General features: G+C 39.0%; 1 protein-coding gene across 1 annotated transcript in view; it reads right to left on the minus strand.

Annotated features, from left to right (window-relative positions):
- Positions 1–17,150, minus strand: part of plxna2 (plexin A2) — a 410,426-nt gene that overhangs the window by 172,857 nt on the left and 220,419 nt on the right. The window contains exon 5 of the mRNA XM_049486476.1: positions 5,389–5,489. Within this exon, the coding sequence (XP_049342433.1) occupies positions 5,389–5,489 (101 nt within the window). The remainder of the gene's footprint in view (positions 1–5,388; positions 5,490–17,150) is intronic.

Here is a 17,150-nt window from a genome sequence, read left to right on the forward strand (position 1 = left end):
TGGAAAGGTAAGAGATATAGAGAGAGTATAGGAAGAATAGGAAAAGGAGAGAGGAAGAGAAGGATGGGGAAAGGGAAATTTTGAAAGGGAAGTGAGAGAAAGAGAAAAAGAGAGAGAGAGATAGAGAGAGGGTAGAGCAGAGGGAGGAAAGAGGGGAGATGGGATAGAGAGAAACAGAGAAAGAGAGTAGACAGAGAAAATGGGAAGATGAGAGAGGGAGAAAGAGGAAGAATAGAAAGAGGAGAGAGGGATGGGGAAAGGGAAAAATTGAAAGGGAAATGAGAGAGAGAAAGAGAGAGAGAAATAGAGAGAAAGGGAGGAAAGAGAAGTGGAGAGAGGGAAAGGGAGAAGGGGAGAGGGGGGAAAGTGAAAGATGGAAAGGAACAGGAGAGAGGGAAGAAAAGAGGGAGTGAGAGAAAAAGGGAAAGAAAGAGAGATGAGAGAGAATGGAAAAAGAGATAGGGAGAGAGAGAAAGAATGGGAAAAGAAAAGAGGGAGAGAGGGGAAAAAATTGAGATGGAAAAGAAACAAAAGACAGGAAGAGAGATAAAGAAGAGGAAACAGAGAAATAATGGGAAAAGAAGAAAGGAAAAGAGAAAGTGAAGGGGAAAGGAAACAATGAAAGGGACGTGTGAGAGAGAGAGGGAAGAGAAGAGGAGAAAGGGAGTGAGAGAAAGAGAGGAAGAGAGAGAAGAAGAGACAGAGGGAGAGAGAGAGAGAAAGAGGTTTACAACAGCATCAGCAAAGGCCTGATCAAAGGCATTGGATATTATTCATGAATAGCAATCTCTCTCTCACTCTCTCTCTCTCTATCTATCTCTCTCTGTCTATCTATCTATCTCTCTCACTCATATCTGGAGGGAGAAGCTCCTGGGGGGTATAAGAGTGAGAAATGAGCAAACACGAGCAAGAAAAGACACAGAGGGAGCGAGAGAAAGAGAGAGAGAGAAAGAGAGAGAGAGAGAGAGAGAGAGAGAGAGAGAGAGATAGTGGTGGGCTTGTGGGGGGTGGTGGTAAGCTTAATTTCATCAAGTCAACACTGATTGTGGAAAATGTGCCCACTGCGGCCACAGCTGTGCCCAGAGAGAGAGAGAGAGAGAGAGAGAAAGAAGAAGAAAGAGAGGGAGAGAGAGAGAGAGAGAGAGAGAAAGAAGAAGAAAGAGAGGGAGATAGAGAGAGGGAAGGACAGGGAAAACACAGTGAGGGTGTGTGTGTGTGTAATTCTATACAGCTGTGATGGTAAATGATTCTATACAGCCTTACACACACACACACACACACACACACACACTGTGACAGGTGTGTGTGTGTGTGTGTGTGTGTGTGTGTGTATGTGTGCACACATGTGTATGTGTGTAAATCTATATGGCTGCACTTGACAGCTTTCCATACACTCTACAGACCCTGTGACAGGTGAAAGTGTGTGTTGTACTGTATATGTGTGTGTGGGTGTGTGTGTGTGTGTGTGTGTGTGTGTGTGTGTGTGTTCCGCCCATCCCCATATGTCTCAAAACAGACAAAACAGTCTTTCTTATCTCTGACTGTCTCTCAACAATTCCTGCAGTTAGTTTCTCCTTTGCTAATATGGCCACAATGTATTTATATTTATACTTATATTTATACCTTTATTCAGATATATTGTAAGAAGGCGGGGCTGAGCTTTGATTCTGTTATCTGATGGAAAATTTAATGTTAAACATTTGGTAATAAAATACGTATAAAATACATGTAAACTCAATGAAGGCAGTCTGGGATGCTTGGATGTCTGAAGGAAGGGGGTGTGTCTATCTAATGAGAAGATGAGTCTGGCTCCACCCTTTTGTCTGTATTTGTTTGGTTGCAAAAAAGTCAACATGGCTTCCAATTTTTATTATTATTTTTTAATTTGGTTGGATTGCTATGGAATCGAAGCAAATAAAATAATAATGTCTGTGCTAGAGTATACTGTATATTATATACCACAGTTCATTCCGACTCTGCAACGTGATTGGCTGAGAGCTGTTCTATGAGTACCATTATCAGCCGGTAATGCAACCTAAATGTAACCTAATGCACTGAAGCTCTCCATGTACAGTATTACTCCACCACATATAGGTAACCTAGCAACGATGCAGCGCTTACAAACCAAATACAAACCAAACAGTGCAACTACAAACAGAGCAGCAATGGAACTATTTTAAGTCGCAGAGTGTTTATAACCAAAGATATCATATTTTCTCCTTCTTTTTAACTCAAATATTTTAATAAACAGTAATAATAGTGGTATAACTGTGTTATAATCGCAATAATACAACATACTGAATTAGTAGTGCCTGGTTTTATCACTATGATCACACTATTAATTGCCCATCCTATAATGAATGGCAGGCTACCCTGAACTTTTACCCTTAGTTTTCTCAACAAACAAGAAATTATAAAACAATACATTTCACAATCTGATGAGCGTGATGAAGATAAGATAAATTAAGATAAAAATATATATATATATATAAAACACAGACGCAGAGGCTAATAGCACTTAATGCTACTGTTCTGGCACGCTCCCTGTTAGGGACGGAGGGGGTCCGGGCCGCCTCGAGAGCAGTGCTGAATAGAGAGAGATAGAGGGAGACTGAATTACCTTGCACTCGGGCTATTATTTGTCCCCGTCCCGCTGCAGGGGCCATGTAAATTACTTTAAGTGCACTTTTTCACCGCACTGCTGTCATTAGCAAAATGCTAGCAGATCGAGCTGACAGGCCTATTAGGATAAAGGTGTTTTCTTTGTGTAGTAAACAAGAGGAGAGGGGATCTAGCGAAGCAATAAACACGCAAAAACAGGACCTTTAAATGGGAAAGGTGATGCAGACTGTCTAATTAATTTAATACAGACTAATATAGTCTAAAGCAGTGGTTCTGGATGCTTTTTTCAAACTGTGCAACAACTGTGAACAAAGTTAAACTTCCCACCAAAGTACCAATGACTAACGGATCAGAAATAATAGATGATGATTACTGAGGCATCGAATGACTAGTTAACACTGCAGGGGTTGGACAATGAAACTCAAAAACACCTGGTTTTAGATCACAATAATTTATTCTCCTGATGGACACTTCTGGTGGAAACAGGAGAGTTGAGGTGCACATTGAATTCTGCCGTGATTTGGGCAGCCGTGGTTTTATATTTTTTATTGGATACAATTCGGGCTAGCACCCGAACATCCCTCTCTTTCAGACAGCTTCCTCTTACAGCGTCCACAGTTAATCCTGTTGGATGTCATTCATCCTTCTTGGTGGTATGACTGACATTACCCTGGATACCGTGGCTCTTGATGCATCACAAACGCTTGCTGTCTTGGTCACAGATGCTCCAGCAAGACGTGCACCAACAATTTGTCCTCTTTCGAACTCTGGTATGTCTCTCATAATGTTATAGTGTGCATTGCAATATTTTGAGCAGTAAAACTGTGCTCTTACCCTGCTAATTGAACCTTCACATTTGTACAGCTCTTACTGGTGCAATAATGTGCAATTAATGAAGATTGGCCACCAGGCTGCTCCAATTTAGCCATGAAACCTAAAATCCCACACTAAAATGACAGGTGTTTCAGTTTCATTGTCCAACCCCTGTATATATAAAATAGGGCTGTGGGTAGTAGATGCTCTTGACTCACAGTCGCCAACTGGTCTAGATATTAAACCTGCTAGATCAAACCTTTTGGTTTGCTTATGAGAAGATGGTTTTGGGTCTTTTTGGTCGATGATCTACAAAAATACTATTTTAAAAATCGTATATTGTGACATTGAGCCATATGTTAATTATTCAGCTGTGTCCCCATTATATATTGGCTATATGGGAGTTTGAATTGTGGAGTCCCACAGGGTTCTATTGTAGGACCTATGAGATTGATGTTAATAAATATAGTACTATAATATAATAAAAGTGCATTTTCTGAGGTCTTGTGGTGTACCACCTTAAGACCCCATATTGAGGACCATATTATCTTATTTATCCTCTGTTTTATCTCACCTAAAGTACTCTATACCTCTTATCTCTGGCTTTATCATCACTTTATCTCTTCCTCTGGTGGAAGATGAGCTCTACTATCTTTTTTGTCCCTTCTTTGTCAGCCTACTGTAAAGATCTCTCTCTCTCTCTCTTTTTCTACGCCAATAAAGCAGAATTGACCTGAACTGAGCTGCGCCACACAAGTACTGTTCATTTCAAGGGTAAGTAAATACAGCCACACACTGAAGCCAGGCTCATACGGCTGTGGCTACCATCAGCATTAACCACCAGGTGGCAGTCATGCACCCTACTCTCCACTGGGGGTTAGTTAGAGGCCTTTCAGTCCTGTGTTTTATGGGCAGCCTAAACCTACAGATTCTTGTTCAGATTCAGTTGCTTTGCACGATAATACTACTTGATGATGAATAAAACATATTTAGAATATGATTAAAAAGTTACTTTATTTCAATAATTCTGTTCAAAATGTGAAACTCATATAATTATATAGATCTATTACACTCAGAGTGATCTATTTTAAGTGTTTATTTAGAATTTTATACAAGACCAATTGGTGCTTTTGCCAATGTGGGCAGTGTGCCAAATCCTGCTGGAAAATGAAAGCAACCAACACCAGCAGATGATGGACGTGTCTCTCTAAACCATCACTGATTGTGGAAACTACAATCACACTAGACCTCGAGCAGTTTCGACTGTGTGTCTCTCCACTCTTCCTCCAGACTCTGCTCCCTTGATTTACAAATGAAATGTAAAATTTACTGATGATCAGTGATGGTTTGTTTGGCGAGACATGTCATCTGCTGGTGTTGATCCACTGTGTGTTCTATTATCAAGTCTAAAGCCTTTTATGGAGATGCGGATTTCATTTTCCAGCAGGACTTGGCACACTGGCCACAGTACTGCCAAAAAAGTACCATTTGGCCTTTTATAATATTCTAAATTTCTGAGACAAAAACTAAAACTAAAACTAAAACTAAACTGCAATGTTATGTTTCAAAGTTAAAAGTAATAAAGTAGTGGATCATTAAAAAAATTTGAACATGTATTTTTTTTTTTTGAAGAAGAAGAAAAACGAGTGAATTATACTAAATGAACCATTACCTGTTAGAGGTTGTAAGGAACGCCATTGCACTCAATATTGATAAAGTAATTAATAAGTAACGGTGTTAGTAAAATAAAAACGATTTTTTGGGGTTTCAGACATTTTTTGGATAATTAAACATGACCCTTGCTGTTCCTGACAAACGAACATAATAGAGGGTTAAGTTAAAGATCTCACCTAGTGTTTGGAAATATGCATTTTTACGTAAAAAAAAAAAGATTTATTTACCAGAGTTTTTAAAGTTTAGAGTAATTGTAGGTTTAAGAATAAAGGGACTTACATGTTGTGCAGGACACACCATCCGCAGTGCGGGTCTCCAGAGCTCAGGCACTCCCGGCACGTTCCGTACTGCTCACATGACTCGATGGGCACCTGGGTCACCTGCAGAGATCAGACAGACCAATCAGATCTGATTTTCCAACCCAAATTCACTGAAAAAAAGTCCAATTGAAGCTCAAAATATGAGCGTTCCTTGACTCATTCTCATACAGTCGAATCATGGCTTCTTTTTCTTTCTTTCTTTCCTTTTCCTTTCTATCTCTCTCTCTTTCTTTCTCTGGTCTGACGCAACAGCGGGGCGTTGAAAGTAGGCTGTTAATTGGCTGCAGTGAAAGGCAGATAAGGGTCAGATAGGAGTAATATTGATTCCTGTCATCTCCAGAGGACAGGGACAGCTGGAGACACCGCCACCACACGCCGTCTTTTAATCGGAATAGGTATCGCTGAGATGGACAGGTACGAGGATTGTGATGTGAGGTGTGAAAGTTGACCAGTGAAAATACTAAAACAAATAGAGAATTAAAAAATATATATATATATTTCTATTTTTTTTTTCGCCCGTTTACTCAGCCAGTTACCCAACCCACTCATTAGGACTCCCCCTATCAACAGTGATGCCCCAACACACCAGGAGGGTGAATACGTACACATGCCTCCTCCGATACATATGAAGTCAGACTCCGCCTCTTTTCTAACTGCTGCTGATGATGCAGCATTGTCGATTAGCATCACAGCGCACTCGGAAGAAAGTGTAGCGACTCGGTTCCAATACATCAGCTCACAGATGCCTCTTGCTGATCGACATCACCCTTTAGAGTGATGTGGGGAGAGAGAGCGCCATCTACCCGCTCAGAGAGAGAGAGAGAGCAAAGCCAATTATGTGCTATCTCAGGGCTCCAGCAGCTGATGGCGAGCTGCATGAACAGGATTCGAACTGGCAATCTCCTGATCGTATGGAGCCCCATAATGGAGCATTTCTATTAATCTAATACTTATGTTATAGTCTTAAAAATGAGTGAAGGATGTAACGATGCAGAAAAAAATGAGTTTATTTCCCTCCACATATTTTATTTTATATTATAAAGCTACATATTTGGTTTATTATTATTAAAAGAAATAAAAATATATATTTTTGTTTTATTATTAATGAGATTAGACAAGGTTAGATGAAGTTATTTATAATGTTAATTATACATGCTGGCAGTTATACACTATGTACATGGACACTTTGGTATTTTAGATTGTGTGTATGTGTGTGTGTGTGTGTGTGTGTGTGTGTGTGTGTGTGTGTTACATTTGGTTGGGGTAGATGACAGATGACAGGTCAGGAGTTTGTGCAGCAGGACCAAATGGTGCAGTGGACTATCTGTGTGTGTGTGTGTGTGTGTGTGTGTGTGTGTGTGTTTTGAAGCTTAGCACAGAGTATAACCCCAGTCAGTGCAGCTGTGAGACAGATACAAGAGAACCTCAGCAATGAACAATGACATATTGTATGATACACACACACACACACACACACACACACACACACACACACACAGACACAGACACAGACATATAATACCAAATAATGTCTTCTTGACACTCTTCCATAAAGGCCATAACTATCATAAGCACATGACTTATGATAGTTGTCCTGTCGACAGATTCTCCCATCTGAACTGTGGATCTCTGCAGCTCCTCCAGAGTGACCATGGGCCTCTTGGCTGCTGCTTCTCTGACCAGTGCACTCCTTGCTCAATCTATCAGTTTGGGTGGATCATGGACATGTCTTGGTCGGTTTGCAGTTTTAGAATTTGTATTTTTTTTCCTATTTTTGGATGATTAATTGTTAGACAGTGCTTATTGAGATGCTCAAAGCTTGGGACATGTTTTTTGTATATATATATATATATATATATATATATATATATATATATATATATATATATATATATATATATATAACCTAACCCTGCTTTAAACTTTTCCACACCTTTATCTCTGACCTGTCTGGTTCGTTCCTTGGTCCTCGTGATGCTGTTTGTTCACTAGTGTTCTCAGAACAAGTTTATTTGTACTGAGACTAAATCACACACACACACACACCTGCAGGACTCAATTCAATTGACTAATTAAGTGACTGATTCTGAAGGCAGCTGTTTGCACTGGATCTTATTTAGGGGTTTGTGTTTGTCCATCACTTAAAATCTCAATAAAATACTTTATAATGTTTTACGCAAACAAGTTGTAAGGTGACAAAAAAAAAAAGTGGAAAAAAGTTCAATGTGGTATGAATACTTTTGCAAGCCACTGTATACGCTTTAAACACTGTGCATAAGAGCCAATGAAACAAACAACAGAAGCTAAATTAACATTAATTGGCAATTGTGTTTTAGTTATTTTGATAAAGCGATTTGCACATTTATAGGTGTATGTTCTGTTCAGTACACACTGTTCCTCCTCCTCTCTGAAGACGTTTGATGTCTCGTTAATGCGCACACACACACACACACACACACACACACACACACAGACACACACACACACATACTCTCTGACACTCTCGCACAAACACAGCACACAGGAGTGCGAGCAGCAGACGGAGAGCGGGCTCCAGAGAGACGCTGCTCGTTTTGTCCGCTGACCCACAATGCCCCTCACCACTCTGCACATGCATCCTCCCGCTGGCCGCCCGGCATCCTGGACCAGTGCTGCAGCTACAACCAGGCCGTGCCATGCCCCAGATCTATTACTTCATGTTTTATCCCCTCTTTCTATCAGTTTAATTGAATTTTACGGCAGTAAATATATTTTTTTTTATAAATTTTCTTGTCTGATTATGTTATTCCCATTGGATTTTAGGGCTCTTTTCTCTTCTTTTGACCCAAAAAGCTCGTAAAACGCACCTGGAACCCTTAAAACTCGAAACTCACACACAGGAAAAAGTTATGACAAACCGTGCAAGGGGTCACGGGACTCACGGGGCCTCTCAAGACACGAGACGTATGTTTTCCCTCACCCCCTGTTTCGTGTATTCATGTAACCATTTCTCTAGACTGGTATGGTATCATCTGTTGATCTGAAGCACCTGGAGCTCTGCTTTAGGTTAAGATGTAGATCTAACCCAAACAGTTCGTCTCTCAACCCAAAAGCAGTCAATCACCCAAGACATGTTTGGATTTAGAGGTCGTTAAAATATATATATTTTAAGGGTTTTTAGTCAGTAATGGCCAAGACTTGATTCTGTAGAGTTTCTTTTGTGTTTTGTTGTTTTAGACCAGACGTCTGGCTCTACCAATGGTCACAATTTAAAAGATGACTAAAATTAGCCTTTTTGCTTTAGAAAAAGTTGATAAAATAGGTTTTCATAGATATATTTAATCTTTGTAGATGAGTTTAAATGGTTATTCCACTGTAACTAGTCAAAAAAGCACAAAATTCACATGTAAAACTAACCACATCTCAGCCACATTAGCTTAGTTTAGAGTGGCTTAGCTTATTTTAGCCAGGGTGTTCTCTTGAATTCTACTTCTCAATATATTGCTACTTACATTTTTTAATGTTTAAATTGTGTTTTTTGTGTGTGTTTTTCTCAGGTGCATCATACAATCAAAGCCTACTGACAAGGCAACACAAATCCAAAGAAATACCTGAGCTATCTACTGTAACTAACAAATTAGTGCCCGTTTCATCAGAGAACACCCTGCAAAACACATATGGGCATATGTTAAAAAATATATATATATTGTTAATTTAAAGACATGTTGACCATATTTACTCATCATTTAAGACAAAATGCATCAATAACTGCAGATTCTTAGAAATTGCGACTAAAATACTGACCCTTAGTTAGTATTAAACTAGTATTAAACTAAGACTAATTATGCTCTATGTATAAGGTAATGTAGCATCGTCCGTTTTATCAGCTCCACTGAGCATATAGGACGCTGTGTAGTTCTTTAATAGATTTTGGGTATAAAAACTACAGCTATAGAAACAAGTTATTTTTAAACAGGCTTTTAAAGTTTTTACAGTTTCCATATATTAATAATTAATGGTAGCTTTTAACCAAATATTTATATATATATATATTCCTTTTTCCAAGTCTTTAAATTCTAAAAGCTCTTTTTAAGCTCAGTTTTGGCCACTTTGGCCACATCCAGCAGCCGGCGTTTAGTAGCTGCTTCTCACCGGAGCCGGGGTCCTTCTGTCGAGTTTCTCCAACATTTATCCAGCAGAGAATGAAGTGAGAGACAGATTTAAGATGGATCAGCCGAGCCGGCTCTGAGTAATGAGAGGGGTGGAATAATACTTAAGGTCCCGCTGTGTGTGCTTTCGTTTGTGTGTGTCTCGTGTGTGTGTGTGTGTGTCTCGTGTGTGTGATGTATAGCCATGCGAAATGTCATTAGTTCATTTGAGACAGAGGGGGAGGGGGGGGGCTCCACCTGTCCCCCACGAACAAAGGTGGGCATTCAGCCGCTGCTGACCAACATCCCTGCTGCTGTCCTACTGGCCACCAATGTACAATGAATTACGAATTACACACACATATACACACACTCTTAGAGATGTTTTGATACATTGTCAGGACGTAGATTTATCTATACATCAATAGTAGTATATATATATATATATAGTATATATTTTCTTTTGATCATAAAAAATAAGTCATTTTGTACATACAAAACCTACAGTATATTTTGACTATGAGTGTCCAAACTTTTGACTTGCTTGTATATATAAACACAAAATACAACTAAACCCAATCTTAACCTAAATGATTGTGGAACTTTCACAAGGCAAATTTTTTAAGGTCCTGACACTGTAGGTTAGATCACCAATTATGTCCTAGAAATGCTCAAAGACAAACAAACAAACACACACACACACACACACAGACACACTATTGTTTTTTATACTTTGTCCTGATGTGGTGTTATACATGCTACATATACCCCAATTGTAGGTTATACTCTCTCTTTAATTATATATGTATATATAAACATGTATATTTACATGCAAATGTTTGGACACCTTTGGTAAAATGTTACGTTTTGATAATGTTAGAATACAAATTTTAGCAGTACATTTTAGGGACAGAATTCTTACCAAAAATAATCTTAAATAAAAATGCTGCAAAAATGCTGCATTTTGTTTCAGAATTTAAGACTATGAAAACATAAAACACAAAACATGCATTTTGACTATAGGTTTCAAAACCTTTAAAACAATTACTTGTACATTAACCTCTTGATACCTTGAGACCCTGCATCCTTCTGTGGGGACTTTAAACTTAATACTTAATGTTTTAAAACGTTGACCCTTTGACCTCATATAGAGACACTGCCCATACCATCTAGTGGTCACATGAGAACATTACACTCAATTGATTGCAAACATGATGGTGTGAATCCCAGTCAAGTGTTTCTACAGCCAGTTTAAACTGAAAAAAATTGGATAGGTAAAATTATGTTTAAAATTAGTTCATTTTCTTAATGTAGAAACCTAAAATTTAGTTTTCCTTCTAATCTCAAATGGGAATGATTATTTTTAAATGTTAAAATAAGTTGCTATCCCTATATCAGGACTTGTTTTTGCAAAAATGACTTTGTGTACAAAGACAAAGCTTAGTTTTGTATGTTGTCGTTGTCCAATAAAAAAAAAAAAACATGTATCTCCAAAACAGCAACTTTACAGGAAAGAGAAAAAATAAATAAATAATAAAATAAATAAACTTTCAATGGACGTCAATGTAAAAAGAGTTTTTTTTTTAGGTAATTTTGGATCATTTTTATTGGTCCGTTCATCAAGACAATTTAGCACAGTATAAGAGATAGTTTGTCTGTTCAAATTATGTATAAAAAAAATAATAAAAATAAAAAATATGGAGATACTTGTTTTTGATTGGACAGCGACGATATGTTTATCGATCCTACTAATTCTAAATAGCTGGATATTAAAAATGAAGAAATTAAAAATGGTCTTAGGAAGTTAAAACAACTTAATGCAATCTTAACCGAAAACTAAATATTGAGGACAATATCTTTACAATGCCAACTTTAAGGGACCTGAGATTGTAGGTTAGTCAGGACGTATGTACTGGAAATGTTTGAAAACAAGCACAGACACACACACACACTTATACACACACACACACACACATGCAGTGTTTACACTCGAGTACAGTGTCACTCAACACCGCAGATGAAAGTTGACTGCAGGGGAGCCCCCGTCCCCCCCACGCCCCCCCCCCCCCTCCCTCTCTGTGCCCCAGGATAAACAGGTGGTCTAAAGTAATGAGTCCAGCACAGCGGCGCTGTAGTCCAGCCTGCTATCAAACAAACCCGCCAGAAACCAGACACACAAAACAGACCAGACACAGATACACTGCACTGCTGTTCCAATGACCCGTCATATCAATTATAGTTTACTATCTGTACATGCAATCATTTTTTTTTTATTATTTTTAAAGCAATTTATGAATAGCCATAAGTCATCAAATGATTAAACACCTGTATTGTAAATTATTTAACTCTAAAGTGAATAAATATATAGTAAAGTGAACATCGTTCTTTTATTCTACAAACTACAGACAACATTTCTTCCAAATTTCGAATAAAAATATTGTCATTTACAGCATTTATTTGCAGAAAATGAGAAATGTCTGAAATAACAAACAAACAAAAAAAAAACGCAGAGCTTTCAGACCTCAAATAGTGCAAAGAAAACAAGTTCATATTCATTAAGTTTTAAAGGTTCAGAAATCAATATTTGGTGGTTTTCACGCATCCTTGCATCACTCTTCCACCAGTCTTACACGCTGCTTTTGTATTTAATAATATTCCAAAGGTTTTCAACCATCATTTTCAAGTAGTATCTTTTTTTTTTTTTTTCCAGATCTGTATATACAGTACAGGTTAACTAATGGTTTCTGAGGCTGGTAACTCTGATTACCGTAACCTGTGCAACAGAGGAAACTCTTGCTCTACCTTCCCTGGAGCGTTCCTAATGATAGTTCTACTTCTAATTTCTTTACTTAGTTCAGCAGTTCTTGCTTCTCATAATCTGGATTCGAACATAACTCTATAAATATTCACTATTCACTGTATACCTGTAACTCTACCTCTTCACTACTTTACTTTAACTGATGCTCTCAAACACTTTATTAAGAGGCAAGAAATTCAAGTAATTAACTCTCGATGAGTTCAGCACAGCTGTTAACTGAACGCCTGAATTCCAGGTGACTCTACCTCATAAAGCTGACATATTATGGTTGATTTAACACTTTTTTTTTGTTGTTAAATAAATAATTTCATATGTTTTTTTTCTGCATAGTTTGGTTGACTGTTGTATTAATTTACATTGCAGAACATTTCAAAATAAATAAATATGGACAACAGCAGGACTAACTGTCCCTCTGGCAGATAAGAGCCCCTCGGCTCCGCGTTGTAGCGGTCTCTGGGACGATGCCGTGCAAGAGAAGGGAATGGTCATCGCTGATAAAACAGACTACAACTCCCAGAGTGCCTGTGGGGGGTTAATATTAGCGCAGGCAAACTCTCACTGAGGCAGATGAATGGACATGTTAGCAGCTGATAAAAAAGTAATGGGGAAGGGACAGCTGCGGGGCCGGGTGATAAAGCTTCAGCAGGTGTGTGTGAGTGTGTGTGTGTGTGTAAGAGTCTAAGAGTGTAAAAGTGATAAGCATGACATTTTGAAACACATATTCAAACGTCAAAATGCACTTAAAATCAAAGGTATGAACAGAAACAAGTGTCCAGGCAGCTTGCCAACACAGTGAGCCCAATGTACAGTATATACAGTGTGCAGAGTGCCGAGTGGTCCAGCGGTTTAAGGCCATATCGCTATTTCGAATCCCGATCATGCATCTTGCTATCAGCTAACAGAGCCCTGAGAGAGCAAAATTGGCCTTGCTCTCTCTGGGTGGGTACAGTAGATGGTGCTTTTTCCTTCATCACTCCTAGGGTAATGTCGATTAGCACTAGGCATCTGTGAGCTGATGTATCAGAACCGAATCGCTGCGCTTTCCATCAAACGCACTGTGATGCTACTCGACGAAAAAACATAGTTTGAAAACCATAGTTTGTAGAGGTCTCCAACTTTTTTGCAGAGCCACTACATCACTTCATGTAGCTTCAGATTCATGAAATGGGTTTCCATGGCCATGAAACAATTGAGTAACGTGCTAATCCATATTATGGCAAGAGCTACTTAAATAAATGAAGAAAAAAAAAATCTTCAAAGAACGAAGGTCAATCAATCTGAAACTTTTCAAGAACTATCCTCAAATGCAGTCGCAAAGACCGTCAAAAACGCCATGATGAAACTGGCTCTCATCAGGAACACCCCAGGAAAGAAAGAGCAAGAGTTACCTCTGTTACACAGGATAAATTCATCAGAGTTAACAACCTCGAAAACTACAAATTCTTCATGTTTTTTGGTTTGTTTAACATTGTTAAGTTACTACATGATTCCTTATGTGTTCCTTCATAATCTGAATGACTTCAGTATTCTTTACAATATAGGAAAAAGGGGAGCCACTTTAAAATAAGACTACCTTTATAAAGGGCTTATAAATAGTGTACAAATAGTTAATAATCAGTTATAACACATACTGTATGTAGAAAGGGCAACAATATAGATGGCTGTGGGTTCACTATTTGGCAAACAACAGGTCATTGTTGCCCTTTCTACGTATGATTATTAATGATTTTTAAGGCATTTACAACCTAATTAGTAACCATTAATAAACTAATCGTAAACCATTTATAAACCCTTTATAAAGGTAGTCTTATTTTAAATAGGAGGAGGGATTTTCTTAAAGGAGAACAGAAAGGTTAGTAGAGTTTGGGTTAGTCTTGAGCAGCTGCTGTCCAGCGCCAACACACACACACACACACACACACACACACAGACGCGCTGCAGTCAATCAACACACAGCAGGCCGACACAATGAAGCCTGTTCTCCTACTGTGAGTAACCAGAGTGTACAATATATGTGTGTGTGCATGCATTTGCCTATACATACATACGTGCCTACACATGTGTGCAGACTCATTTACGCAAGCCAACAATATATATATATATATATATTTTTTTTTGTGCATGTGTGTATATACGCTCTTAACAAGTACATTATAATTTCACCCAGCACAGCACAGCAGAGCCAAGCCCAGCACAGCAGAGCACCGTCTCAATATATAAATACGTGTGATTCTCCAAGCAGCATCTATAATTTCAGAGCCATTATGTTAATACCTCTTCCTGACGCCGTCTTCACTCTTGGCACTGGAGCATTTCCATAACAAAAGGCGCGGGAAAGAAAAGCAGTAATGAATTCTAATGTAATCTAAATGTAACCTTGGAGAGGCAGAGCCGGCGGGAGCCCGGCGAAAAAAAAAAAAAAAGTTGCGGATCTGTCGAGGCCAACGAGTCGAACAAATTCTCCTAATGTCAGGGGCACGTTGCGAAAACGGTGGTGCGTTCAGGACTTCCCGTGGCGAAATCCGCCGCCAATTTCAGGCCGAGGCCGCAGATTCGGGACGAGTCAGACCCGAGAAATAACAAAGCGCCTGTTTGAAGACTTGCCTGCTATTCTAGGACTGGAAGAAACACCATCACTTCATTTCCTCTAAGCACACTAAGCGCTTCCCAACTCTTATCTATTTATCTCTATCTGGCTTTGTTCCCTCGTCCTCCGTTCAGGTCAGAACCAGCCAAGAAAAAAAGCCCCTAAAAAAAAGTGGACACTTAAGAGACGCAGATTAGCTCCTGGCACAGGCCGGCTATCGAATTGTTCTGTATAGATTATTTCGTTTCAATCAAGGATGCCTCTGCCGCAATAAACACAAGCTGGCGCTCAGCCTCCAGCACATCTGTTTTAACCTAATGGAGCACGGATCATCAGGTTGTGCTTGTAAAAAGAGACTCTGTGATTTTATTACATTTTATTACAGAGAAAGTAGCACTCGAATGGCTGAGGAGGACTGTGAATATGATTATTTTTATGAAACTTACTCAAACAGAACTTTTATTGTTGAAATCTGACCCACACTGCACTTGATGGACCAATGGCACCATGCCTAAGGCCAGCCAGTTGTGGTCTAGAGGTGTATAAATCCCTCAGAATTTGAGAATGGAATTATTGAGCTTTGTAGATAAACTGTTCCAATCAAATCCTCAAAACCATTCTCCAAAACCTAGAAAGTCTTCACTAGACTCCAACAAAAGCAGAATTAACTATTTTTATTACCCTACATTTTTTACCAGACCTGGTCTTGGTCTTGACTCAGACTTGACATGTTCTGGTCTTGGTCTTGAATCAAACTCGACACAACCTGGTCATGGTCTTGGTCTAGACCCAAACTCAAATTGTCTTGGCTTGGTCTCAGACACAACCTTGATTGAACTCGCCATGACCTGGTCTTGGTCAAACTTGAACTCGACATGTTCTGGTCTTGGTCTGGACTTGAACTTGACATGTCCTGGTCTTGGTCTTGGCTTGAACACGACAAGTCCTGGTCTTGGTCTTGACTCAAACTTAACAAGTCCTGGTCATGAGCTTGGTCTTGATTAAAACACAAAATGCCCTGGTCCTAACTCAAACTCAATATTTCCTAGTGTTGGTTTTGACTCAAACACAACATTTCCTGGTCTTGGTCTTTACTTAAACAAGACATACCCTGGTCTTGGCCTGTTTTTTTTGCTGTTGTTTTTCTGGTCTTGAGTCAAACTCAATATATCCTGGTCTTGGCTCAAACATGACATTTCCTGATCTGGACTCAAACACAACATTTCCTAGTCTTGGTCTTGACTCAAACACAACATTTCTTGGTCTTGGTCTTGACTTAAACACAACATTTCCTGGTCTTGGTCTTTACTCAAACAAGACATGCCCTGGTTTTTGTCTTGATGCAAACATGACAGGCTCTGGTCTTGACTCAAACTCATGGACTCTTGGACTTGACTTGAACACGCCATATCCTTTTTTTGGTCTTGGTCTTGACTCAAATTTGCTATTACTTGGTCTTGGACTTGACTCAAACTCGCCATGTCCTTGTCTTGGTCTTGACTTAGACTTGACATGTCCTGGTCTTGGTCTTGACTTAGACTTGACATGTCCAGGTCTTGATCTTGACTTAGACTTGACATGTCCAGGTCTTGGCCTTGACTTAAACACAACATGTTCTGATCTTAAATCAAACTGAATATTTCCTGGTCTTGATCTTGACACAAAAACAAACACTAATTGTCAAACAAAAATAAAACATTGATCTCCAAACCCCCAAGAACCATCCAATCACATCATGCGTAATTTGTATAGATGGAGTGATGAGGTGCTGCAGTGCTGTGAGAATGAGCTGCGCTGGAAGTAGAAAGCTGGAGATGGATTGAAGATGGAAACAGCGAGAAAACCTGGAAGCTGCTGCTGCTGGACAAGCAGAATAAATGTTCACATTAAGTCTCTGCACCTAAGCCCCCGGCATTAAGCTGAGGAATGGTGGTCCATTAGAGAGAGAGAGAGAGAAAGAGAGAGAGAGAGAAAATGAGAGAGCACGAAAGAAGGTTTTTTTTTTTTTTTTGGCAACATATGAATAAATGTAAGAGCTATACATGCAGACAAATAGACGAAAAAAGATCAAGTGATGGTTTGAGGAATGAGGAACGAGGAGTTGCAGCATTTTAATGCATAACAAAAAGATGTTTTTGTTTTCATACATTTACAATTTTACAATAAGGGTCGCAAATAAAGTAATTATG

This window comes from Astyanax mexicanus, chromosome 13 (assembly GCF_023375975.1).
Source record: "Astyanax mexicanus isolate ESR-SI-001 chromosome 13, AstMex3_surface, whole genome shotgun sequence".
NCBI lineage: Eukaryota > Metazoa > Chordata > Actinopteri > Characiformes > Acestrorhamphidae > Astyanax > Astyanax mexicanus.